Source organism: Castor canadensis, chromosome 18, assembly GCF_047511655.1.
Source record: "Castor canadensis chromosome 18, mCasCan1.hap1v2, whole genome shotgun sequence".
Classification (NCBI taxonomy): Eukaryota; Metazoa; Chordata; class Mammalia; order Rodentia; family Castoridae; genus Castor; species Castor canadensis.
Genome location: NC_133403.1, coordinates 13,029,492 through 13,057,259, shown reverse-complemented (window position 1 = coordinate 13,057,259; position 27,768 = coordinate 13,029,492). Strand labels below are relative to the sequence as shown.

The window sequence follows — 27,768 nt, the reverse complement described above, 5'->3', positions numbered from 1 at the left end:
CCAGCCACCTCCCTATTTTTGGCAGCAACATCTTTCTCCTGACACATGGTGGCTCACTCGGGCATCTTCAGTCTTGCTCCCCTAAGGAAAGCAGGATACACGGTGGGAGATCTGGGAAGATACTGTACCTGGGTCTGTAGGAGTTCTGCAGACCCAAAACCTACCTTTCCACAGATGTGGGAGTCACACTGGTCAAGGAAGGAGCACCAGGCGTGGCTTTGGACCGCTCTGTGAATCGGGAGTCAAATGCTTTCATGGGCTCAATCTTGGATGGGGTTGTTAACACAGAAGGGGACAATGCAGCAGGAGTAGAGGTAGCATTCATACTGGGGAAGAAGATGAAGAGGCACATCAAGCACAATCCCTAGAGAATTTGGGGCCTAGAACTTGTGTAACTTAGAGCCTATTGAAAGGAGTACAAGTATCAAACTTTTATGAACACGAAACTTTCAAAATGTAGTCCACTGTCCTATTTCTTTAAAATGTCTCATGAGTAAAGACCTCGGAAGTCTCAGTACCCAAGAGGGTGAGCAAATGCTTTCATGGGCTCCACTCCGCACTGCCCTGAGACTTCTGTGGATGGCTAACCACAAAAGCTGGGTCTCCACAGCTTCAATGCAGCTTGTCTAACAAACCACTGCAACCATCGGCTTTTGTCATCCCCACAATGGAGCTGACAAGAAAAGCCCCCACTTGGGGCCCTAAAGCCACAGTCCTTTCCTGGCCTGCATCCCACTGTCCTGGGTGGCCCCTTCCATCTCTCATTGCGACAATAAAAAAATTCGTGGCAGCCTCCTCCAGGTGCTCGCCCTATGGCGCTCATCTTCTACTCTATGGAGAGAGGAGACCCAGGCATAATCCTGCCTAGGTTTCCTTCTGCCTAATCCAACCCCGCACTTCTGGGTCCAAAGCCACTGGGCTTCCTGCTAATCTCATGCAGGTTAACACCTCCTACCACCTGCACCACATGCCTGGAATCCTCCAGGACAGCGCTTTTCTCCTCCTCCATGACATGTAGGTCCAAACCCTTAAACATTTCTCAGCTTTGGTGGCATCTGTCCTTTTAAGACACCCTTCTTCCCTGGAAGCTTTGCTTCCTGACTGGCCTTGTTGCACTGTCTCTTCTGATTTGTCCTCAGTTTCCCAAGAGCAATGATACTTGATGCTCTTTGTGCTTGCACAGCCCCGATGCCAGAACCCAAAAGGGAAGGCTATGATAATAGAAGACGCCATCCCGAACAATGAGGACTCACTTTCACAGTATCAGCTGTACGGGCTAGGGGGTGTCTAAATTGGGCACCACTGCCTACTAGAGCCATCTTCCTAAAATGCAAGTCTCAAAGTTTTGTGTATCTCCACTTTGGGAAAAACCCAGCCTACCTGGTTCAGAACAGGAATCCAGCCTTTCTATTCTCTTTCTGGTCCCTTTTCAGAGCCTCAGAGCTCTGCTCTTGCCATTGCCTTACTGCCAACCTCTATCCCCCTGGTTGGCTTGTGTGAGCCCTGAAGAAGAACACTTTCTGAAAAGTCTCTCAGAGACCTGCCCACCAACCCCTTCTGATGGCTAGCTACTTCTGCCAAGGAACCCCAGGAGTGACCCTGCAACCCCGTGGCTACCTCTTCCCCACTAGCCTACATACTCCTTGAGGACGAGGACCCACCAGTCAATCCCCTGTAGATGCCTGGTCCCTGCAGTATGTAACTCTGAGCAGGCACGGGGCAAAGGTTCACTTGGCTCTTACTCATGCTCCCCATAGCCCTTCTGATCAAGTGTAATGGTCGGTGAAGACATGGGCCTCAGAGTGAGTATGATTCTGAGTGTGAAGGAGTCCATGTGCTGGGGAGCACTGTGCTGGGATGAACAGTGAGGCTCACAACACAGTAAGGTGAGGCTACCTTCAGTGTGGATCTGCCAAAAGGTGGGGCTGACCCTGTGATAGGTGGCATTTTACTGACAGGTCCTCAAGCTTCATAGTCTGATCCTCAGTCAGTCAGGACAGCTTCTCTGTGAAGTCCTCACAGCCCTATGTGTCAAAGACTCACCCGAACAAGTCTTCCCTTCTGAGGAAGAGCTCGTTTGAAATCAAGCATTTCTTCCTTTTTGTAACTGAAGGGGATATGAAGTGAGAATAGAATGAAATTCTCATCCTTTCAACCATGTCTGAACCTGAATGTTCCCCAGGGACAGGATCAAGCAAGGTTTGGCACCCACTAACCTGTCCTTACTGACAGACTCGCCTGTAGGCCGGGCGCCAGCGGCGGTCACAGGCTCTGTGCAAGGCTTCGAGGCGCCGAAGGAGGGGGTACTGGAGTCCAGTGGCAGTAGCTGCTGACTGCTGGGAGAGGAGAGCATGGTGCCCGCCAGGGAGCCAGAGAGTGGGATGCTGTTAAAGAATGCCGTGGAGAAGTCCCTGTTGTCAAGTAAGAACAAAAGTCAGCATGAAAATAAGATGCCACACCAATTACTTTATACCTTTTAAATAACATTTTTCTGGGCTTAGAGGCAATATAGTTTCATGGTAGATAACTTGGAAAGTTATAGAAAATAAAAAAGAAAATGAAAAGCATTCAATATACTATATTTAATTAAAGCTAAGATGCACTAGCACTACATGTATCACTAAGAAAGACAACGCTCCTATTTCTAATTGTCAGATACCATTGACCCATATGATGCACCCTGATCTCAGAGGTATTAAACTATAATGTATATCCTGGAGTGAAAGGAATGCAGTATACTAAAAGAGCCTCCCTTTCATTAAGAGCTGCAGGCTTTCCCACTGGATGGACATGCCATAATTTACCTATCCCAGCTTCTACTGAGGAATAGGGCTAGCTCCCAGCTTCTTTTATGAAAGGTATTACTGCATCAGAAACCAAGATACTGCACCGTTAAGACTGAGGGAACTGGCTAGACCAACCAGGGATGACTCCTCTGGATTCTCAAGCTCATGACCTTGCACATTTCAGTCACTTCTATTGTGTCTCAAGTTTCTGTCTGGGACCCTCCCCACGGGGCTGCTGTTAGGACTAAAGAAATTTCTGTGGCACATAGTTAGGGCACATTTTAGTTTTTCAAAGATGCCTGGAATTGTAATGATTGTCACTTATACCTTGTTGATTCACATATTACATGAGTAAATGTAATCATTTTAATCATTTTTTGGCAGTATTGGGGTTTGAACTCAGGGCCTCACAATTGCTAGGCAGGTGCTGTACAGCTTGCACTAGCCCTTACATGGTATAAATTTTTAGAAGTGGAGTTGGAGTAGCAAGTGTGTTAGTTCATGATTTGTGATGTGTCTCTAAAGTTCCCTTCTTAGAGATTTAAATTATAAGCCATTTATGAGTGCTTATTTCCCCACAACCTAAATTTCTTTTTTTTTTTTTGGTGGCACTGGGGTTTGAACTCAGGAGTTCATGCTTACTAGGCTTGCGCTCTTACTGTTGATCCACTCCATTAGCCCCCTAAATTTCTTGATACTTGTCAATTTGATGGATGCAGTTATTTTGATATAACATTAAAATTTTTCACATAGAAACATATTTTCTTTTTTTTGTGTGTGTTTTTTGGCCAACTCTTTGTTTATATTCCTCATCTATTACTGTATTTTATTACTGGTCTTTAGTATCAATTTATAAGAAATATTTACATAATAAAAAAATACCCAGCATTCCTTTATGAATAAGAACTATTTCTCCAGTATGCTGTTTTTACTCCATATGGTACATTTTTTTCTTGCCAAAAGTAGTGGGTTTTTGTTGCTGCTATTGTTTCTGGTTTGGTGTGTGTGTGTATGCATGTGGCCCTGGTGTGTGTGTGTATGCGTGTGTGTGTGTGTGTGTGTGTAGTGTGTGTGTGTATGCGTGTGGCCCTGGTGTGTGTGTGTGTGTGGCCCTGGTGTATGTGTGTGTGTGGCCCTGGTGTGTGTGTGTGTGTGTGTGTGTGTATGCGTGGCCCTGGTGTGTGTATGTGTGTATGCGTGTGGCCCTGGTGTGCGTGTGTGTGTATGCGTGTGGCCCTGGTGTGTGTGTGTGCGTGTATGCGTGTGGCCCTGGTGTATGTGTGTGTGTATGCGTGTGGCCCTGGTGTGTGTATGTGTGTGTGTGTATGCGTGGCCCTGGTGTGTGTATGTGTGTGTGGCCCTGGGGTTTGAACTCAGGGTTTACACCTTGAGCCACTCCACCAGTCTTTTTTGTGATGGGCTTTTTTGAGATAGGGTCTTGTGAACTATTTGCCCAGGCTGATTTCAAACCTCGATCCTCCTGCTCTCTGCCTCTTGAGTAGCTAGGATTACAGGCGTGAGCCACCAGCGTCCAGCCTGTTTTCTTTTTCTGAGACAGAAACCTTTTTTAACCTCTTGAGATTATAAAAATATTTTCCCATGGAATCTTCTAAAATCTTAAGCAAAAATAATTTAGACAACAATAAAATTAAACACTAACATACATAAATAATCTCTGAGCTGTTCAGTATGTTTCAAGTTGTAAGTTCCGAGGTTGGATTCAACTTGGTTTCTAGAGTGACAGGTAGTTCCTTATTCTCATCTGTTGGATTAACTAATGTTTCATTACTGGTATGAAATGCTACTTTTAAAATTCCCTTGAATATCTGGGCCTTTTCCTGGAAATTCTATTATGTTCCACTGCTCTATTCATGTGTCAGTACCTCACTGTTTAAATTATAATAGTTCCTAAGCTTTAATTACTGGTGAGAACAATGTTCCCTGATTAAATTTTTTTCAAATTTATTTCAGCTATTCCTTTTTGTTTTTTTTCAAAGAACTTCAGAATTACCTTTCTGATCCTGAAAACTATGGTTATTTGTATTGGTTCATGTTAAATTTATAGGTTTAGGGAGAACTGACATCTTTTATGATATTGAGTTATCCTAACTAAATATATAGTATGGTTTTCTAATTTTCTTTTCTTTTTTTTTTGGTCTCTCATTAGGGTTCTTAAGTTTTTCTTCATAAAGCTTTACATCTATTAGCTGGATCCAGTAGTGGTGTGCACTTGTGGCTCTAGCTACTTAGGAGGCTGAAGTGGGAGAATTGCTTGAGCCCCCAAGTTCAAGAGTAGCCTAAGCAACACAGTGAGAACCTGTGTCAAAACAAAAACAAAACATTTCTTATTGCAGTTTAGCTATTTCATTTGTGTCTTCTAAAGGCAGAAGACGTGATCACATGTTGATTATATCTAGCTATTACTGTCCTTTTTGCTTTGTTTTGTTTGAGACAGGGTCTCAATACATAGCCCAGGCTATCCTCAAATTCTCAATCCTCCTGTCTCCACCTCCAATATGCTATAATCACAGGTGTGTACCACCACAAACAGCTCTACTATCTTCTTTTATTGTGGGTGGCAGATTTCCCAGTTGATTCTCTTATATATCACATCATCTTTAAATGACAGTACATTTTATATTCTCCTTTCCAACTTATTCTTGCCTAATAGCACAGATTAGGACAACTAGAGCAATGTTCAATTATAGTCAAAACAGTAAAAAGATGTTTAGTTTCTGAACTTGATTTGAAATAAGACAATTTATAGAGTTAAGGAAGCATCCATCTACTCCCATTTAATTGGGTTTTAAGTCAGAACAACGTTGAATTTTATAAAAAATGTTTCTTAAGCATCTATGGAGATGATCACATCACTTCTTTCTTTTTTACTTTTTTTTGCCTTTTTTACAAATAATTTTATTAGCATGTAATAGCTGTACAGGGGGATACACTGTGATATTTACATTTGTGCTTACAATCTATCTTAATTGAATTTACCCCCTCCATTGTTCATAGACCACTTACTTCTTTTGATCGATTGACATGCAGACTTAAACTAATGGTTCCCACAAATTTGAACCTTCTTGCTTCCTTGAAATGAACATGAGTCTTAACATGCTGTAAGGGTATACTTGTTACTAGTTCATTTACAATTTTATATTGGACCAGATATACCTGGAATTGATTACAGTCTATCTTTTTTACTTTACTTTTTTGTTTGTTTGAGACAGGGTCTCACTAGTCTTGAACTCCTGGGCTTAAGAGATCTTCCTACCTCAGCCTCCTGAATAGCTGAGACATATGAAGGTGCCTGACTAGTTCTATTACATTTTGATGTAAATATTCTGCTCTTAAAATAAAAAAGGATCTGCAAGTTTTCTTTGTTTATGCACTAGAATACGTAAAATAGTATTAGAGTTAAAAGCACCAAACTTAGAACCAGAAAGTAAAAAAAAAAAAAAAAAAAAAAAGCCACCAAGCTCCATGAAGGGGTAGAAAGACTGACAGAATGAAAGACATGCTTGGCAAAAAGTCCCAAAGGTCACCTATGCTTTGGTAGGCCTTGATCACATCTCCATATTAGAATAATAAGCAGCACCCACCTTGGCCACCCAGACCAATGTCTAATGGCTGGGAGCTGCTAGGCCAATGACCAGGGATATTCTCAAGCAGAAGAAGTATAAAGGCCACAGATAAGAATGACCATTTTGAGTCTTTACTTCCATTTCCCGGGTGGGGAGCAGGAAATGTTCCCCCCCACAAACCCCCCTTTTCTCCTTACTTTATCCTGCTATACTAAAATAAATTCTTGCTAAAACGTAAAAAAACAAAAAACAAACAATTTCCCTGTGAAGCCTTCTTAGGTGGTGGCTTTTGGTGGGGTTAACTTTTTGACATCATCCTCTATTTCTTCTACAACAATTCTTCACTTTTAGTAATTTTATTTTTGTCATAAATCATCAACTTGGAGCTAGGCCTGGTGATACATCCCAGCACCTAGGAAGCTGAGGCAAGAGGATCATGAATTTGGATCAGCCTGGGCTACACAGTGAGTCTCTGTCCAAAGGGGGAAAAAAAAAAAAATCAAAATTCTACTTATTTGTGAGGTTCAGTAAAGAAGTCTCTCATTCTTTTGGTTTATTCCTTATCTATGATTATTTCGAGTATTTTTTCTTTTCTTTCTTAATAATTTCCTACTTATTTGAATATGGAAATAGAAGGTGAAAAAGCCTTTAAAACAAAAGGAATTAAGTTTTGGTCTCAGAAATAAGTGCCCACTGGAAGAAAGCTGGCTTCAGGCCAGTTAGGAAGCACCTTTCTCCTCTGCCTCCTCCCCATGCGAGGCCTGGAAGAACTCCCAGAACAAAAGTGCCACCATCACTACCACTACCTCCCTCACTACCACAGGCTGGGCAGTACTCAAAGCACATTCACACACTTGGTCTCACAAGATGCTAATAAAAGCTAGGCAGGTGGCCTTATCCCCTGTAGGCTGCCAACAGGAAAAAGGTCTAGCCAAAAGAAAAGTACTGATATAAGAGGAGTTAGGAAACTTGTTTCTGGCCAGGTACCTGACCCTGGAGCCTCAGTGCCTGCATATTTAACCTGAGATGGAGTTAGCACAACCTATGAATGAAGGTCTCTTCAGCTTTCAAAGGAGACTTGGAACAGCTCATGCATGGGCAACGCAAAGTGCAAAGGACTACTGTGCATGGTCTCTGAGAAGGACTTCCTGATGCTCTGAGCAGATCACTTGCTGTGTGAGTATAAAACCCAGATTGAGGGCTGGATATGTGGCTTAACATACACATACACACACACACACACACACACACACACACACACACACACAAGAAAAACAAACAAAAAACCCCAAACAAGACAGAGTGAGACACCCTGACATCTACTTTCACAAGGGGCTTACAATCCTTTGAGTCAACATATGTCATTTCTGGAGAACAACTAATACAAAAACAAGCCTAATTATAGACATGGAGACAACAACAAATGGTGAAGAAGTCCACATATCCCCTCTTTGCCCTTACAGGGAAATGTGTCTCAGAGCCCTACCCTCTGCCCAGTTGCACTTCTAGGAATTATTCCAAGGAAATAGACATGGGTATGCTCAAAGATTCATTTACAGTAACAATAATAATTTAAAAAACTGAACACAAACTACAAGTCCACAGTTAAGGAGCTGTTTTAGTAAATCATGGTGCATTCATAGGACAAGAACCTGGATAATCAGCAAGAAAATGCTTCATAGGACTATTTATTTAAGTGGAAGAAAGGTCAAAATACAGTAACAAGTGGGATAAAAGACTGGAAATACAGATATCAAAATATTAACAGAGACTGAGTTATAGATAATATTTATACTCTTTGGGCTTTTACTATTTTTTGAATTTTCAACAATGAATATACCTTTCAAAATCAGAAAAAGTAGATAAAAGGAAAAAAAATCAGTGTGGCTTCTTTTCCTGTGTGTCCTCTAGTGCCCTGCAGCAGTGAGGCGAAGCAGATGTGCTGGCCTGAGGGCAGTCTCAGGCCCCCACCCTTCCACAGGTGTCAAGTGTGCACAGAGCTCTGTGACCAACATGGGCTTTGAGGCTGGTGGGAGGTGGGAGGCTGGGCTCGACTCTCTCGCTTCCAAATTCTATAAGTCATGTTGGCCCAAGAGTCTGAAGATCCTAACTAGAAAAGTGCTAACTGGCGAAAGGAGAGAGGAAGACTTCCCCAGATAAGGTCACAGAAAGTTCGGTGAATGAATGAGTACCCAGTGTCCAGCTGTGCTATGCAGAGAGGTGTGATTCTTCTCCGGCCATCTGCTGTCCGAGTTTCAACTTGTTTCTTCAAAAGATTCTGGCAAAGTAAAGTCACATAAATGAATGGAAAAGTTTCTGCCAACTATCTTCAAATATAAAAAAGTAAGTTCCTTTTCTCTCTCTGTGATAAGAACATAGCACAAGCTCTACCCTCTTCACAAAGTATGTGATACAGTGCTGTGAACTGCAGGCACTCTGCACAGAGCTCCAGGGCTGAGGAACAGATGCTGTGGCCTTTGATTAATACCTTCCCACTTCCCCTCTTCACAGTCCCTGGCACCTACGATTCTACTCTCTGCTTCTGTGCATGTGACTATTAGATTTCTCTTATAAGTGGTACCATGTCACATATGTGTTTCTGTATCTAATTTACTAAGTTGTAAACATAAAATATGGATAGCTTTTTGTATGTCAATTATACCTCTCTATGGTGGACTGAAAAACTAAGGCTTCTAAAAGGAAATATATTCGAACTCACCTTTTTATAGTCTTTTTGGAACAATGAAATTAAGCCAGCTAATCAAAGCACAAGCACCTTTATCAGGGTATATGTGTGACTTCTTTCACAGTAAAGAAGCAAGTTCAGAAAGCTCCCAGCTGAACTAGCTCCAAGAACCTTAGTCCCTGTCATTAGTACCAGAGACATGGCCAGACACCCAGTGCTGCAAGCACACGCTAGGCTGGCCAACCCACCTAACAGCCTAGAGTGCAATGGGGAACCCAAAGTACTAAGATCTGTATCTGTGAACCACACTCTTGTCATCAAATTAATGACTTTCAAACTGACTTTTATCATGGAGCCCTTTCTTCATGAAAGACTCATAACTGCTGGGTGCTGATGGCTCATGCCTGTAATCCTAGCAACTCAGGAGGCAGAGATCAGGAGGATCGTGGTTCAAAGCCAGCCCGGACAAATAGTTTATGAGACCCAATCTCAAAAATACCAACAACAAAAAGGGCTGGTAGAGTGGCCTGAGTTCAAGCCCCAGTACCACAAAAAAAAAAGAGACTCAACCAAGGGTTCTGAGCCACACATTCTGTCTGAATCACTCGGGAGAGGTCTGTCAACCAACACAAGCTCCTATATAGTTTAAATTTCCCAGTAAGCTCAACATTTTCTTCTCTGCTCTTGACCCATTTCCAATTCCCCCTCCCCAACAGTAAAATGTGAGCTTCCAGATAAAGAAGGGGAACCCTAAGAAGTCTCCTGAGGTCAGAGCCTGAAAACCACTATTACCAGTACAGAGGACTTTGATAAAAGTACTTTGGGCCCTATTAGTGTCCCTTGTAGCTACAGGCAATGGACCAAGTGGCACCAGCTAGTTGACTGTGGATATTGCCCTAGGTTTAACACACATAATCTTGTATCACCACTCCTGCCCGTGGCCCCATCTTTGTGCCCTGTCCAGGCTGCTTAAGCCACACTCTACCTGTTTCTTTTGCCCAGTCCCTGGGCATGTGCCCAAATCTTCAGTACTTCTGAGTCAAGCCCTTACCTTCCTGATGTCTTCCAGACTCTCCCCGTTGACAACACCTGCAACTGAAGAAGCTGAGCCTGTCTCCCTGGCAGTGGCACTCTTCTGGTCCAGCTGCTGCTGTTGCTGTCTCCGCTGGTATTTGAGCATTTCTGGGTTTTCAATGACAGCTGTGGAGAGCTGAGCCTCGGTCATGATTGCCAGGCTCTTGCCATAGGTGGACTGGTGAATGCGGCTCTGCAGGAAGCAGGGAGAGGTTTAACATACCAGTGTGAGTATCACCATGGCTGATGCTATTCACCAGTGTGTGCACTATAATGTGGACTCTCCTGATTCTGAGAGAAGGACTTGGGACACCAGCTCTCCATCACCTCCCACCCAACTCTGCCTGTCTCTGATTAGATGGCTTTGTTAAGGTATGTATCTAAAGCTAGGAATGGTGAAATACTGACAAGAAAACACCTACTACATAATATGGTACAGAACAAATGGCAATAGACACTATCTCAACTGAAATGCCCACATTGCTAACTTAAGGCTCTTAAGCCACTCCAAAGACCCTCAACACTCTCATGGAACCAGTCTGCTCTTGCCAGCAGATGTCAGCCACCATGGCAGGAGGTCCCCACAAGACTCTCAGTGACTCTAAAAAGCAATGGAGGCTTGGCACAGCAGAACTGGTCTCCCCAGTTCTGCTGTGCCAAGATCCCTTCTAACATGTTCTGATCCTCCTAGGCCCTATTAGTCCTGCACCATAACGAGCTAGGGAAGAAACCCAGAAAAGAAGGGAAAGTGTTCCTAATACACTGTAGTCAACAGTGCTCATAAAAGCATGACAGGGAGCAGATTAACCCAAGGATGTGCAAATGACCTGTAGCTGTATCCTGCCCAGGAATAGGAATTATAGTTAATGGGTGTTTGTCTCACATCAGAAAATGCCAGGTGTATGTTTTGTGGGGAGGAGAAACTTCCCAGGAGCAGAACTTTGGGATTCATTCCTATGGGATCTGGGTGTAGCCAGAAACCTTCCTCCTGTCACCCTTTTCTCTCCCTTGAATCCAACCCCTCAAATCTCAAGCCAGAATTTAGAGTTTGCCAAGATCTTCCAAGTGCTCCTTAGACACAGGGCTCCTCAGTGATCTGGGAAATGGCAAACTAGATGGGATTATCAGTAGACTCCCACAGTGACTCTCCAAAGGGGTACAAAGTCAAACTTGGGTCACCTGATGACAGTGACAAGGTAGAAAGAAGACCCTAGCCACTGAGACATTTGGTTGATTAAAAAATGACTGACAGGGTACCAAACACTGTTCTAGGTACAGGGCACAGAGGCATACCTCTACCCCTGCTCAAGGGGTTTACATCTTTTGAGGGAGGTTTTACAGTAGGTAAGAGAGAACTTCCACTAGTGGCTCACGCCTGTAATCCTAGCTACTCAGGAGGCAGAGATCAGGTGGATCACAGTTAGAAGCCAGTCTGGGCAAATAGTTCATGAGACCCTATCTTGGAAAACCAATTAAGAAAAAAGGGCTGGTGGAGTGTTTCAAGGTATAGGCCCTGAGTTCAAACCCCAATACAGCAGAAAAAAAAAAAAAAAAAAAAAAGGGGGAGCTTCCTCCATGCATAGTATAACTAAGGGGAGAGATGCTGAACTTCTCTGGGCTTTCACAGAATTCCTTTCAAATAAATGAATAAAACACACCATTAAAGGTTGACAAAAGTCTGCAGGTAGAAACCACAGGTTTCTGTGTCCATGATAGGTAAGGCAGAACCTTTCTCAAAGCCCTTGCAAAAGGCACATGGGCCCCATGCCACAGACAGAGCACAGTGGAGCGGAGACAAGGCTCAAAGGCAGAAGGTCTCGTTCACACTTCTGTTCTTGTACTTGAGGGTCATGTACAGTACTGGCGAAGAGCCATGCTACTTTCTGAGTCTTAACTAGCTCACCAATGAAACAGATGAAACCCACTTTAAAACAAACAAACAAAAACCCAAAACCTCAATTCTTTATTATGGCATTTAGGGAGAAAAAGGGTTGCAGAAATAAGTTGAATAGGGGAAAGAATAAAAAAACATGAACCAGAAAAAGAGGGCGTAATACTAAAATGTCACATACAAACACAATGAAAGAAACAAAGGAAATAACATACAAATCTTCATGGAATCATTTGCTCCTTCCAATTCCTATTTTCTAATAACTGAGTCTAGTCTATACCAATGGTTCTTCGGTTTTGGTGGGTCTCAGGAATACTTTACGGGCTTGTTTTAGAACAAGTTGCTGAGGCTAGAGATATGGCTCAGTTGGTAGAGCACATGGCTATCATGTATGAGGCCCTGGATTCAATCCCCAGTACCCATAAGCCCTAATTTAAGGATGCTGCGTAGTTTAAATGAAATAATATATGCAAGGCACATGCCTTAGAGTCTACCACCCAGTACATGTTAAGAATGACTATGTCAGCACAAGACAATAGGGTGGGGAAAGTGATATGAAAGGGAGCCCTGGGAGACCCTCCAGTTCTCTTTCCCAGGTTGAAAGCCCCCAGTGGGTGGCCTATTATCAGCTCAAGCAGAAACACCCAAAGCAGTAATTCCAGAACTTGTTTCTGACATGAACAGAGACTTATTACTAGATTAATCTATTAAGGAATATAATCTATAAAAAGCAAACACCTTACTATACCTAAAGAAATTGTGTCTTTATATCCCACAAAAAGAAGGTCCAATCTAAAGGGTCTCTCAGTGGCTATTTCTGTGGCCAAAAAGCATACAGCACAGGCCACCAGCCTACCTTTTCCTCCTCACTCAGGGGGTCTCCAAGCTCATCCTGGGAGAAATCAAGGAATGCCACAGAGCCGTCCATGGAACACACAAGGATGCCAAGTCCGTTCAGAGTCCTGAAAGAGATAGGTGTCAGCAGCCTGGGAGCAATCACTTGAGGTAGACACCATGTCACAGTGGCTAGCCCATGAAGGTGGTTGGACAGTACTCTCAATAGATCCTGGAATCCTCTGGTTCCCTTCTGTGGCCTGAGAATAGGTATAGGGAGAAGGGGTAATAATTACATCCCAGATGTCTCTGGCGTCCTTTTAGTTCTAGGAACATGTACAAAGTATCTCTTAGCATATTTTGTGAGTTTTCAATTTTATCTTATTTTTGAAATAATTTTTAAAAAAACCCTGAGAAATGTGTCTGCTGCAAGCCTACATGGATGCCAGTTTGTCTGAGAATGCATTTTCCAGCCACAAACACTATCCAAGGCAGCCCATTCTTACAGCAGGCATGGAGCTGCTGGGTCCTGAATCATGTGCAAGTAGCATGACTGGAAAGGGGGCACTGGCCGCCTGGCCCTAATCACATCCAGGATATCTCATGTCCTTTTGTAGCCTATGTACCATAACAAGAATCCACCTTACCAGGAAATATCCATGATGGATTTGTCAAACAGCTCATGGATGACAACCAGAGGCCGTTTCAAACATGTGAGCTAGAAAAAAAGAATCAAAAGTTAATGGAATTACTGAGAACTGGTTTGTGCACTCAACTCCGTTAACTCTATCAGTTCAGAAACACTGGTCAGTTTCTGCTGACATATATGGCAACTCAATTCAGACAGCAACTGCTGATACCCCAAGCCACGGAAACCAAAGCCTGCCAGAAATATGCATACTAGAGTAGTCACTGCCATAAGGCTTGTTGTAGTCTGGCAGTCCCTTGCTTTATACACATAGTCAGCAACAGAGAAGGCAGAATAGAAGGAGATCTGAAGGACTGCCATTGGAGCAGGGGGCTGGCACCAGTGGGGAGCTCAGAAAGGATCTCTGGAGCACTGGATGAGGTAGCCTCAAAGAGAACCCAGCTTATTTTCTCTGGGCCTATGGAGCTCTGGCACACATTACCCAAGGTTTGGTGTAACCAGTTATGTAAGTGATATGGGCTTACTCTACAATGAGTCAGGTAGTTCACCAACACACAATAGTAAAATTTGTCCTTAATCCAGACCCAAAGTTAATTACCATTAAAACTTTGAAGAACTGCATTTTGGTCTATCTTTTGGAAATATTTATTTTATTCTTCAAAATAAGGTACATCTTTATGTCTGCTTTTTCTTTCTTTTTTCCCCTGCCTTTTCATTTAACACACAATGAGCATGTCACTGAATATCCCGTGAAAACTTTTTTTGATAACTGCCTAATATGAAGCATATGCAAGCTCAGTAGCTACTCACTCTAATGTTGTTGGAACCCTGATTTGACCTTCCCACAAGAACAGTGAGGTCAACCTCTTACACCCAACAGTCTGGCTGCTCTGAGACAGATTCCTAAGCTAAGTGGGAACACACTTCTTCACATGACAGTAGGCTCCCATAGGTGCTGCTGCAGAATCCAGGAGGTTGACCAGTCTGAGACTGGTGTATAGGGAAGGAGGATCTACAGACACCAAGTCTTAGGGAAGGCTAGAGTCTGAGCTACCAGGAATCTTACTCACACCCAAATTCCATTTCCATTTACCCCTCCTCCCATGAATGTGTGTACAAAACTTCTCAGAATTCTGGAGCTGTGCTAACTTGACTTCAACATTCTAAGAAACGTGAGCAGAATCATGAATGGGCCCTGTGAAGAGCACACCCTTAAATGTGCATTGTGGCACTGACTGTGGTTCAAGTTCCAGGGTAGATGTTAAATAGATGCTAGGTCTTAAAAAAAAAAAAAAATCACAATATATCCAGCAATGGAATTCTCTGTAATAAATAACCTCAGATTCATTCTGCTTATGAAGTGCTAAAAATTTTTAAATTAATGCATGTGGACTTTCTTTGTCAGACTTCAAACAAACTGGAAGGTTTGTTTAAATCTCTGGTGTTAAGGAAATTAACCCTTCAGGACCCTAACTTAGAAACTGTTACAGTTCTTATCCTTTGGTTCTCATCCTTCAGGCTGTCACTGAATAATTGCTAAGAACCTGCTCAATATAGGGCACAGAGTTAGGAAGGGAAGAGATACAGGAGTTTAAGACACAGAGCCTCTTCTCAGGGGCTGCTATCTAGTAAGGAGTACATGAGTCAGTCTCATTCATCAGTGTCACCTAAAGGGTTAAATGGACCAGTAAACAAAGATGCCAAGTAATTATACAAAGTCAATAGTGGCACTGCATGTCTGCAATTCCAGCACTCAGGAGTCTGAGACAGAAGGATCAAGAGTTCAAGGCCAGTCTGATTTGCACAGTGAGTTCAAGGTCAGCCTGGGCTACATAGTGAATTTGAGACCAGCCAAGGGTAGACAGTAAAACCTTGCCTCCATTTAACTTAATTAATTAAAAAAAAAAAGTCATCCAGGTATTGGTGGCTCATGCCTGTAATCTTAGCTACTTGGGAGGCTGAGCTCAGGAGGATTAAGGTTTATGGCCAGCCTGGGCAAATAATTTTTGAGACCCCCATCTTCAAAAATAACCACACCAAAATGGACTGGAGGTGTGGTTCAAGTGGTAGAGCACCTGCTGTGCAAGCACAAAACCCTGAGTTCAAACCCCAGTCCCACCAAAAAAATAAAAAAGGCCACACTGGGAACCTTCTTCATATCTGTTTGGACACAAGCTTTTATTTGTTTTGGTGTAGACTGAGAGTAGAACTACTAGGTCATGTGTTTAGCTTTAGCAGAAACTGCCAAATACTTTTTGAAAGTGCTTGTACAATTTAAATATCCATCAGTAATGTATTACTTCCAGTTTACCATAACCTTGCCAACACTTGGTACTGTCTGCCTCTTATTTTGTTTTCTTGTGCTGGGGATTGAACACAGGCTCTGAGCTATACATGCAGGCCTCCCTTTTTTGTTAAACTTTAGTCATTCTACTCCTACATATGTACTCAAAAAGAAATGAAAACAAACAGGCATGGTGATGATAGCTGTAATCTCTACTCTGGGAGATGCAGGGAAGTGGGGAGGCAGAAGGATCACAAGTTTGAGGGCTCAATAGCAAGACTGTCTCAAAACAAATACAAAAAACGCCCTCCATCAAAAAAAGAAAAAAAAAAAACCAAAAAACAAGGCCGGAGATATAGCTCAGTTGCCTAGCATGTGCAAGGCAGCCCTGGGTTTGATCCCCAGCACTGAAAAAAAAGAAAAAAAGAAATTTGAAGAAATGAAAACATATGTCCACAAAAATACTTAATATAAAAATTGTCTTATCAGCTTTAGTCATAATGTCTTACAACTGGAACAACACTAATGTTCACCAGCAGGAGAACGTGTTATGTTCATACAGTTGAATACCATAGAGCATTAATAGGAATAAACTATTGTTAAATGCAACAACACACATAAATCTCAAAAACATCATGCTCAATGAAAGAAATGCAAGACATAAAAAAGCAAACACTGCACAACTACATTTTATATGAAGTTCAAGACAAGGCAAAACTTATCAGTGTGAGAGAGGCTGTTAGAGAGGATGCCTTGGTAGGGTAGGGGATTGGGTGAGATCTTGCCTGGGTAGGAAGAAGTGTTCCAGGCAGTGGCTACACTGGCAGAAACATACAATTGACTGAAGTGTACTTTCAAATGAATACACTCTATGTTATATGCAATACAAAGAACTTCTAACAAGAAGCAAACACAATATGCCAACTACGGCACTGACTGCTGAGGATGCTGCCTGAATCTGGATACAAAGCTGTTGACTGGAGGTCAGGATGGCCGCTCCTGACTAGGACCAAGTTCAGTCTTTAGTGCTTCCTTCTACATAGCAGAAGAGCCTTCAAGTTTCTGAGAAGGAGCTGACCCCAGGTTCAAGGTGGAAGTACACACTGAGTATCATCAAAAGTAGAGGGTCTCTCCTCCCTTCAAGGACACTGGGCTCACCACCTTCCCAGTCCACACTTTCCACCCTGCAAAAAAAAACTCAGGTGGCTCACCCAGACAGACAGCGAGCGGTCCTTGCTGCCAACAGCACAGCAGCAGTATGGGCAGCTGGGCTTCGCAGAACTCCCATTCTTCTGTTTCTTTTTGAAGATTTTTGGGTTGAATTTCTAAAGCCAAATAACAAAAGTTAAAATAATTAATTAAGTGCCAAGCATGTACCTTGTGCCCAAGCATTAGAAACACACCAAAGTCCCAGCCCACTGGAGGGAGTCTCCCACAAGCCTCTGAGCTTGGCACTCGGCATGTTGTGATTTCATCTTCAAAACTAAGAGGCATTAGCTTACAATGCAATGGAGGCTCGGGGATGTCCGATTATATTGGTGCGTTTTTACAGTTAGGGTTTTGCAATAACTTCTATATTTTAATAGAAACGAATTCCTAAACTCCCTCCTTTCTCCCCCATTTCAGGAATTTAAAATTAAGTAGAACAAAAACCCAGCGCACCTGTTACTCTATTGTCATGGGAATCAGTTTTCATTAAACTTGAAGCAGTCGTGAAAAAAAAAAAAAAAAAAAAAGAAAACATGTACGGAGTCACTAAATGAGTAAGTGAAGAAATAAGGATATGAAATTAGTGCTACCAAGCACCCCGTTTCTGGATCCAGAAGCCAGGTTGAGGGGATGAGAACTACTGGAACAGACCCCCTCAATTCCTCCTGGCCTGGCAGGGTCAGGCCCTAGGACCTGGGGAGACACTAAGCCTACAAGGGGACTTCGGGGTCTATGACATACTCACTGCCCATCTCTAAAAGGAGGACAAAGGGACTGGCAGGAAAGATCTGATCCATTTAATTCCTTCTCCCTCACTATATTTGTTATTCACTTATAATTACCTAGCAGAGATCTGCTTTGCTCAAGAGGCTCTCATGATCTCAGTAGGTCAGAGACAATGGTGTCCTGCTCAGTCCAGGGAGCTGACCTCATAGGTAACCTGGATGTCACATTAGCAAAGGCCAGATACACATGCTGAGTTCCATGACACCTTCTTGAATTGAGAGGGGATGGGAGCTCCTGGAATCACAAGCTAGGACATCTGAGAGTGGAGGAAGGATGGCTCCTTAGACCCTGGTGTCAGGTAGCATAGAAGGGTTTTCACTCCAGAGGGCTGGCAGAAATTGCCAGTGGTGCACATAGGTGGAGAACATGGAACCCTGGGCTCAAATCCCCACTACCACTGAGTAGACTGTAGGGCCTCAGCAAGGCAGGTGTTGTTTTCGTACAGAGCCACAAGAACAAACACAAGAGAATCACAGAGGTACCATGCTAACTATGAGTCAGTGATTTCAAACATTTAAGTAACAAGGTCCTAGTTTCAAACAAAATTCAACATGAATTCCAAAATAATTAAAGAAGCAGTATTTTAAGGTACAAGATACTATATTTATTTATTGCCAGTTTAAACACAGGCAATGACAGCTCATTTTGATCAGGTCTTACATGATTCTCCACTGTCATCAATCTGAGCCTGCCTATCTATTTGTTTTGTTTAGTTGCCCATTGTTGAGAAAATCTTGGTTCTCTCAGGTTATTTGCAACTGCTTAATAGATTGCCTTGGTTAATCTCAAGACACTCTTTACTTATAGTCACCCAGACTGACATTCTCTCAAGCATGAAAGATAAGCAGCTTCTCTCTGGCCCTCTATAATTTCCACATCAATGCTGGGCCCCAGTGGCTTACCCTTGCAATCCTACCTACTCAGGAGGCAGAGATCAGAAGGATTGCAGTTTGAAGCTAGCCCAGGCTATTTGCAAGACCCTATCTCAAAAATACCAAACACAAAACAGGGCTGATGGAGTGGCTCAAGTGGCAGAGAGCCTGCCTAGCAAGCATGAAGTCCTGAATTCACACCCCAGTATAGCCAAAAGAAAGAGACAGGGTGCACATGCCAGTGACCCACCCACCAGCATAGGCTGTCAGCTATGACTATTTTTACTAGGCATGGGAACACGCACACGGCTCCAGGGTTTCCCAAACTGTTCTGTGTTTGCTGGAGCTAGGTGAGGGGGCACTGTACTGGAGTACCTGTGGGTAGACCTGAATGTGTAAATAGGTGATATTCACCATTCTACAGTTTGCCAAAAAGCACAAATATATTCTTTAAAATATTTAAACAGTAAATATTTAAAATGAAATAAGCACCAACATGTACTGACTTGACTCTAAGAGCCCATCATCCCAATCCCCATGTGACCAGTCCTCAGAGCTTCCTGGAGGGCTCCAAACTCCCCAGGCTCTGAGGAACGTAAAAGCTGATGTGGTAGGCTACTCAAGGCTGCCAGAACTTCTGAAGCAAGGCACACTTACCACGACAGTCACAGCTTTCCGGTGCCCCACGAAGTCCATGTTGGTCTTCCAGCCCTCCCGCTCAATGATCTGGGCAGTGGGGCCAGAGTTGTTCATGGCATGAGCAGACACCAGGTAATGCCCATCAGGTGACCAGCTGAGCCGTAAAACATGGGTTGTCCCTCCACACTGAAAAAAACGTCTGTGCTGAGGCCAAAACTCTGACCTCAAGGATAAAGTTGAACTGTAATTTACAAACATATGATGATGAGGCATTTATTCAAGCTTGTGGCTGCACTCCAGTCTCCCCAGATGGTACAAACATAAAAGGCTCTCTTGTCAAATGAATATGGAAACTGTGGCACCCTCCACCCCACCACAGGACTGAACACAAAATAACAGTACAGAAGTATACACCCAAAAGGGATCTATAGGAAGGCCTTCCTTTAAAACCATCAACCCTGTGTGGGCCAAATCTATCAGGCCACTAACCTACTGCTTTTGCACAGCACCTGTGAACCCTAGCACAGGGTGTCTACAGTGCATCCACAAGAAATGTTGTAGGAGAGAGCACCCTATTTACCCTCAGAGCGCAGTGGGAGCCTGGGTCTATGCTAGGGTAAGTGACAGTGAGGCACCACAACTCCCATCAGCCTGTCACTTCACCTGAGGACACTGTAAAGGAAAAGAGGTTTGTACACTCCTTACTAACTGTAAAAGGTATAGCAGAAAGGCACTATTTCTCTGGCTTGGCCTAAGGGCCAAGGCAGGCATCCCTTTATGTTATTCCTCCTGCAAAATGAGGACAGAAGTCACTGCAGTCTGATGTCCACATATTTTGCAAATTGTTCTAAATCCACCTAAGAAAGAAGTCAGGCAACCTGCAGAGTAGATATCAATAAGGAAAGCACAAGTACAGACAGTAATGTAAGAGATGGTCTCTTCAAACACCCCCTTCCATCAACAAGCCGCTCAGTAGGACAACTCAATGTAAACTCCCCAGAATAAGAAATAATAATATTTGTGTCTCTGTCATGAGCTGGGTACCCAGCGCTGTACAGATGGAACTGAAGTTCTCTAGCTTTAAAAATCTATAAATTTTTTTTCACTTCAAAGTTGGGCATTTAATGCCTTCTCAGAAAGGAAAGATATTTTTCACCTGAGTGCCCACCTCAGAGATCAAGGACTGGCTTTCTTAGGCCCCCTCACTCTTGGCATTCACCCACATAGTCTGGAGCATGGCTAGCTTCCTCTGTGCATGGAGATGAGGCAAGAATGGGGCCAAGCTCTGGGTTGTCCCCAGTTACCTCGTCAAAAGGCTTGGTAATGCTGGTCTCTAGCTGCCAGTCCAGTGTCCTCCACACCTTCAGGCTGCGATCATCAGCTTGAGAGGCAATATATTTACCAACAGGGTCCCAAGTTAACCCTTTCACCAAGCCAGAATGACCTCTCAGAGTAGCAAGAATTTCTGTGAAGAAAAAAATAAAACAAATTTGATCAGGTATTACATAGGTGAAAACAACAATGGCTCTATATAGAAAACATGAGCTGCAATGGGCCAAGGAATGGACATCTAAGATAGAGGACTTAAGCAATCCTCTTTGGCCAGCCTCCAACCCCAGGGTGGAGAAGAACCACTAATGTGACTTCTACCAAGGCAAAAAGCAACCTGAAAAAAATGACTGTATTAAGTAGGCAGGTACCATGGATTTTCCTTCACAACAGTAACACTCAAGGGGTCACACATGCTCCCAAAAAGACAGGCAGAAAGGGGGCATAGCCTGGGCCAGAACTGCCAATTCTGCCCCTACATCTCATCTATAGCCAGCAGATGGAAGTCTGTGCCAACCTGGGCTGTGACTTGAGCACTTCTAAAATGTGAACCTCCTTGACAGGCAGCAGCTCAAAGGGGTGGGCACTCAGCTGAGTGTGTCTTTTGCAAGTCACTGCTGCAGATGAAGATGTGCACAAGAGCACCTTCTGCAGATCTATAATCAAAATGCTATACCAGTCTCCAAAACTGCCCCTCTGTGGCCAGAACAAATGTTCCCACATATGCTGGTGGTGGCTTTCAAAGGGAATTAAAATGACTTGGATCCAATCCAACGATGATGCATTTTAGCCCATGAGGAAAACATACTTGAGATATTGAGTGGTAATAGATGTATTTTACTAGATAAAAATTGTTTAATATTATGCCAGATTATACAATTTCTACTGACTTTAAACCCCATGAATAAGAAAAGCTAATCTTTTGCAGAACTAGTTAGACTTCATTTGCTCAAGGCTTCACAGAGATGGCAACTGAGCTGAGGCCAGAACCCCTGGTGGTATGGGGGTACACATAGCATGGCAGGAGCGCCACGGTTCTCAACACCAATTGTCTACATAGCACCCTCATGATCTATGGCACCCTCATGCCAGCAGTCAGCTACTCTTTTTCTTTAACATAAATCTCTTTTTAAACCTTAAACCAATTAATTGACAAAAAAAACCCAAAAACCCCAAACTGGGTTACTAACAAGACACATGTAAGATTAAGGAGATGGACAGCCCACTCCCCACACCCACATCCTGCTCTATACAACCAATGGGCGGTACTGAGGGCAGCAGCCCATTTCTGCCATCAGCCAGCAGGGGGATCCCAGACCTGGGAACTTCACAGCATTCCAGATGACAACAGTGTTATCCACGCTGCAGGAGGCTAGCCAGGCATCATGGGGAGACCATGCTACATCCATCACATCTAGAAGAAGACAGGGGGCTGTGGTGAGATCTCTTATTTGGCATGCACTTTGGTAACAGTGGGCATTCAGCAGCAGCTCTGCCTGTAAGGTAGGCCAGCCATCATTTGGGTTGTCAAGTTGGAAGACACTTGATGTGGGATCATAACTACTTTTTTTTTTTTAAAGCAAATCTGAAAAATTTTTTCCACTAGGGTTTTTCACAGTAGTTATAAAATTTAAAGCACCCAACTGACCAGTATCCGATTCTTTTTATAGATAAAGCAACCAAGAGCATAGCTGAGAGCTTTGTGGGCCATGTGGCATCACACCCATGTATTTGAACCACAACCTGACTCTTCCTTGCCCTGGGCCTATTCCTCACCCTGACAACTTGCTTCTTCAGTGCTAACTGGGCCTTCCTCAGAGAGCCTTCTGAGCAAGACATGGTAGAAAAAGCACTTAGCAGAATGCCTGGCATTCAATTAGATCAAGAGCCACTGACTTCCTGAATGAAGTTATCTTCAGGCCCTGCTCCTGCTCCTGCTCCTGCTCTTGTCCTGAATCTCACTTCTGAGATGTTACCAGGAACACCTCTTCCCTATTGAGTCCCAAGAAAGAATTAATCATTATACTAACATTTATTTCCTTCCTTTTTTTTTGTCAATAAATGTTTTATTAGGATATATATATATTCATTATACCGAGGGGAATTCGTAGTGACAATGCTGATTAGACTTAAATTGTATATATTTACATTGTTCCCATCATCTCTCCCCCTCAACCCCCTCCCCACCCTTACACTCAATTCTTTGTGCTCAGACTTCTCATTTGTCAAGTGAAGATTACAAAATTCTACCTTCCTAGATTACTTTGAGGACTACGTATAAGAAATTTCTGTGGCATAGTGCCAGGCACAGACCAAGGAACCAATTAAGGTCAGTTGTGATGGTGACAGTGACCATGCCTATCTGCAGTCCTGGTGTGAAGGGTATGATCTTATTTTTCTAACCTCAGTGGCTGGTGCAGTTAACAGCAACCTAGTTCCCTACAGCATTTTTATAAAAGAGGGATAAGCACTATCCCTCTTTGCACTATTGCACTATTTTTCAGTATTTTTAAAACCTTTAGTGCAGCTTGATGAATTTTTCTCCTGCATTGCATCATACTTTGTGGCTGTCCTTACACTAATATGCTACATTTCATAGTCTAATTGTCTGTGAGATCTTTATGGTTTCTTTTGTTTTGCTTTATATTCTATATTGTGACAGTATTCATTACTATGAATATAGCTAATTTAACACTAATTTAACAGTGTTTCATGCTACTATATGCATAACTCTCTCCACACTCTGGATTATTTCTGAGACTGATATCCCAGAGTGGAAACCCTGGACAGAATACCAAATATTTTCAAATATCTGAATACTTGTAACACTTTAGATCGCTTTTCAAACACCTCTATGCCTTTACTTTTCTGCACACAGAATGTCTGCTTTGAAACTCCCTTATTAGAAATGAGGATTATATTTTTTTCCTTCTGACTAATTTAATATCTTGTTATAGTTTTTAATTTTGATTATTAGGGAAAGTATCTGTCTATTATCTAAAGTAGTCTTTTTGGACTAAATTGCTCATGTCTTATGACTGTCTACCGGGAAGACTTTCTGAGCAGTGGGTGTAACATACATGAATGCACTGTCTACAGAATTAAAAAAAAAAAACAAAAAAACCAGGAACTTTCTCTTTGAGTTCAGAGTCCTGCAGCAGCAGGCGTGTAAAATCCAGTTATTTTACTCTAGTACCCAAGTCCTAGAACAGACAAAATATGGACTGATGGAACCCAGAAAGCAGATGTGATTTTCTTAGTAACTTCCACAGACTATTTATGACAGACATTAGTTGCAAATTTCACTTGCTCATTTTCCTTTACTGGAGTTCTAATGTAGTAGGGTTTGTTATTCTCCTTTGTGATTTCTCCTGCTGCCTTTTAACACTGAAAAACATTTCCTCTGCTAGAGGTCTGATAAATATTCAATTCTATCTTCTCCTAGTTTAATTATTTACAGCTTATCTTTTTAATATCTCAGATTTAAAGTAATTTCTCCTTACTCACAAACTGCTTAATGGTTACTACGTCAACTGTGGGGAGAATTCTTTCCCTTTTTGGTTAAGTGAGGACTCCATGTAATATGCCGAGTTCTTAGGCACACTGTAGCCTCCTTCAGCATTGTTAGTTTGACCCATAATCCATACCGTTTCTAACACGGCACTTTTGAGTATTTTCATCTTAACACTTCTTATCCACCCAGCCCTTCAGAGTCTATCCAGTTTTATAGTAAATCTATACCTGTGACAATTTTCTCTGAACTCCAGGCTTGGGCCTTGTCTTCAAAGTATATATACCACCCATCTGACATGTAGACTGACACACAGCTGAGACTCTCCCTCACCTGAGTTCAACTTCTAGTCCCTATTTTCACAATCATTCACATGAAATTCCAAGAGGATGATTCTCTTAACAGTCACGACCTTGGGTTCCTTAAACTCCTTGTTCATCTTCAATAACCTTGGCTTCTACCACATTTATGCCATGGTCATACCCATAGACCTTCCATGACGGATTACCTCAACACCCTCCTCTCGGGTTTCAGTTTCATCCCTCTCACACTCCAACCATCAATTTGAGCTTACTCTGAATTCCAACAGCACCTTAATACTGGTGAGCCATTGCCCCAAGTCTTCATTCCTTCCTCTGTCTGCCACCCCTGCTCACATCATCACCTCTTTCCTTCTCCAGCTGAGATGCCACCATTGTTGTATTTTTCCTTCTTCTGTGTTTCATAGGTGCCTGACAAGCCCAGCCTGGTCCAATCTAGCTCTAGTCTTTTTTGAATACCTCCAACAGGCTTTGACCCAATACCACCAACATAAGTTACACTTGTCAAGGCCATCAGTGAACTCCATGCTGTCAAATTCAAAAGTCAATCCTTAACTCTCACTTTACAACAGTGAAAATATTCATTCATCTTACCTTTAAGTATTCTCTTCACTATCTTAACTGGCCTTTTTTGTTTACTTATTTATTTTTGCAGCACTGGGCTTCATGTGCTCACTAGGCGGGTGCTCCTAATGCTTGTGATAGGTTTTGGAGATATCATCTTGGGAATTATTTGCCTGGGGCTGACTTCAAACCCTGATCCTCCTGATCCCTGCCTCCTGAGTAGCTAGGATTATAGGCGTGAACCACCAGTGCCTGGAATTAACTGGCCTATCTTTTTCAGCTTCTCTTGCTGGTTTCTTTCTCCAAACCTTGGTTTCATCCAGAACCCTCTCCTGTACTCTAAGACTCCTATTTCCAAATGCCAATGTAACATGTCCACTTAAGCTGCAAATTTATCATGTCTACAATCAGACTTCAAAACATTTCCCCTAACAAACACAGTTACAGAACTGCATCCTTTCCGTTGTCCAGGCCACTGGGTGTGAACCTGTCTTATTTCACACCCTATGTTGGATCCACTTTGGTGTTATGCCCCAGGTTAAGCTACCACTGCCTTTCATCTGGACTATGGCAGCAGCCAAATCAATGGCCAACCTAGTGCTTCATAGCCTCCACCATAGAGACTGCCATAGTCCTCTTCAACTTCTCTGCCCACACTCCTGAGCCTTCCCATCTTGTTGGGAGAGGAGCCCTCTCAATGGTCTCGCAGGCCTCCCATCACTGCCCCTGCCACCCTTGGTGGTTTCCTGAGCATGCCAAGCATACGCCCATGCTCCAGAACCTCTGCCCTGGCTATTCCACCTAAATGGCTACATGTCTATCCCCTTGCCTCTGACTGGTTTGTCTTGGATGTCACCTTCTCAGAATGAGGCCTAATTTTTTTTTTTTTTTGACCCATGCTCTACCCTCTTGGCTCTGATTTTTAGAGATGGTCTTGCTTTTTTGGCCAGGCCAGCCTGGACTGTGATCCTCCTATTTTACACTTTCTGCTGTCACTGGGATGATAGGCATATGCCACCACACCTAGCTTTTTTCCATTGAGATGGAGTCTCACAAACTTTTTTGCCTGGTCTAGACTGGACCCACAATCCTCTTGATCTTAGTCTCCTGCACAACTTGGGAAGACAGGTGCATGCCACTGTGCGCAGCTACTAGTTGAGATGAGGGTCTTGGTAATTTTTTGCCCAGGCTGGCTTTGAATCATGATTTTCCCATCTCAGCCTCCCAAGTAGCTAGGATTATAGGCATGAGCCACTAGTGCCTGGCTTAGAGAGGTACTGGGCAGTACTGGGGTTTGAACACAGGGCCTCGTGCTTGCTAGGCAGGTGCCCTACTACTTGAGCCACACATCCAGCTTGTATCTAGTATCTCTTTTGGAATATCTCCTAAAGTGACTCTGTGACCGAAATCATTTAACCTCCTAGTAAGTTATAATAATAAGTTTCCTTGTGCAGAAAATTTTTCCAATGTGAATCATATTTAATGATAATCACTATTTTCAAATATATTAACTAGTATTGTCATTGATTTTTTTCTACCTTTATTCAGGTAGTATCTTCTTTTGAAATAAATATTTCTAGTTCTTGTAATTTTCCTTAAAAGCTTGAAAAGATGCATCAACAAATAATTTAGGACCAGAAACTTTTTTCCTTTTTTTTTTTTTAAAGTGTATTGGGGTTTGAACTCAGGGTCTCACACTTGCCGAGCAGACATGTCACTACTTCACCTATATCCCCAGTCCTTTTTGCTTTAGTTGTTTTTTAAATAAGAGTCTCATGTTTTTTCAGGGCTGGTCTGGATATGATCCTATCTATGCCTTCCAAGAAGCTGCAATGCAGACGTGTATCACCTTGCCCAGCTTATTGGCTGAGATGGGGTCTCTAAACTGTTTACCTGGGCTAGCCTCAAACTGTGATCCTCCTGATCTTTTTCTTTCTTTTTTTTTGTGGTACTGGGACTTGAACTCAGGGCCTACACCTTTAGCCACTCTACCAGCCCCTTTTTGTGATTTTTGTTTTTTTTGTCCTGAGATAGGGTCTCATGAACTATTTGCTTGGGCTAGCTTCAAATCGTGATCCTCCTGATCTCTGGCTCCTGAGCAGCCAGGATTACAGGCGTGAGCCACCTGCGCCTAGCAATCCTCCTGATCTTTGCCTTCTGAGTAGCTGGGATTATAGATGTGAGCCATCATGCCCAGCCTCAGAACCCATTTTTTAAGGTAATTTTCAACTTCTGCATTGGCTATTATTCTGTTCAGATTTTCCTTACCCTGTGGTATCAATTTTGAGAATTTGTTTTGTTTTAGCTTAATAATGTAAGAATTACAATGTGCTCCTTAATGACTTTTTTTCCCATCTAGTTAAATATTTTTCTACATGTTCACTTCCAATTGTGTCTTTTTCTTCCAGAAAAGCCCAATTAGTTTCCACTGTGAGTAGATCAACAGGCTTACTGAAATAAGCCTAAATTGTAATCATCTGGTATCCCATATCGGGTACCTAAAGGGTGGGCTTTAGATTGTTATACACTAACCTTCCTCATCTTCAACTTAAATCTGCAAAATGTGCCTCTTTCCAAACTAACTCTATTTAAGACGTTTTATAAACACATTTAAGGTCAAGTTAAGAAACTTTATCAGGCTCTGGCAGCCTGATTTCTCAGGAATAAATAAAGTATACTTATGGCCTTAATGACCCACTGATGAAGGCACTGATTCAGTTCAGCAGGATAAATAGCAGAAAGTTCTACAT

At 42.7% G+C, this 27,768-nt stretch overlaps 1 protein-coding gene across 3 annotated transcripts in view; it reads right to left on the bottom strand.

Annotated features, from left to right (window-relative positions):
- Positions 1 to 27,768, bottom strand: part of Hira (histone cell cycle regulator) — a 102,741-nt gene that overhangs the window by 30,952 nt on the left and 44,021 nt on the right. For all 3 annotated transcript variants that reach the window (XM_074061213.1, XM_020160706.2, XM_074061214.1), the window contains 10 exons: positions 21,942 to 22,037; positions 20,599 to 20,759; positions 19,313 to 19,480; positions 17,000 to 17,113; positions 13,503 to 13,573; positions 12,878 to 12,983; positions 10,108 to 10,323; positions 8,563 to 8,648; positions 2,217 to 2,411; positions 165 to 326 (listed from right to left, as the gene is read on the bottom strand). In XM_074061213.1, the coding sequence (XP_073917314.1) occupies positions 165 to 326; positions 2,217 to 2,411; positions 8,563 to 8,648; positions 10,108 to 10,323; positions 12,878 to 12,983; positions 13,503 to 13,573; positions 17,000 to 17,113; positions 19,313 to 19,480; positions 20,599 to 20,759; positions 21,942 to 22,037 (1,375 nt within the window). The remainder of the gene's footprint in view (positions 1 to 164; positions 327 to 2,216; positions 2,412 to 8,562; positions 8,649 to 10,107; positions 10,324 to 12,877; positions 12,984 to 13,502; positions 13,574 to 16,999; positions 17,114 to 19,312; positions 19,481 to 20,598; positions 20,760 to 21,941; positions 22,038 to 27,768) is intronic.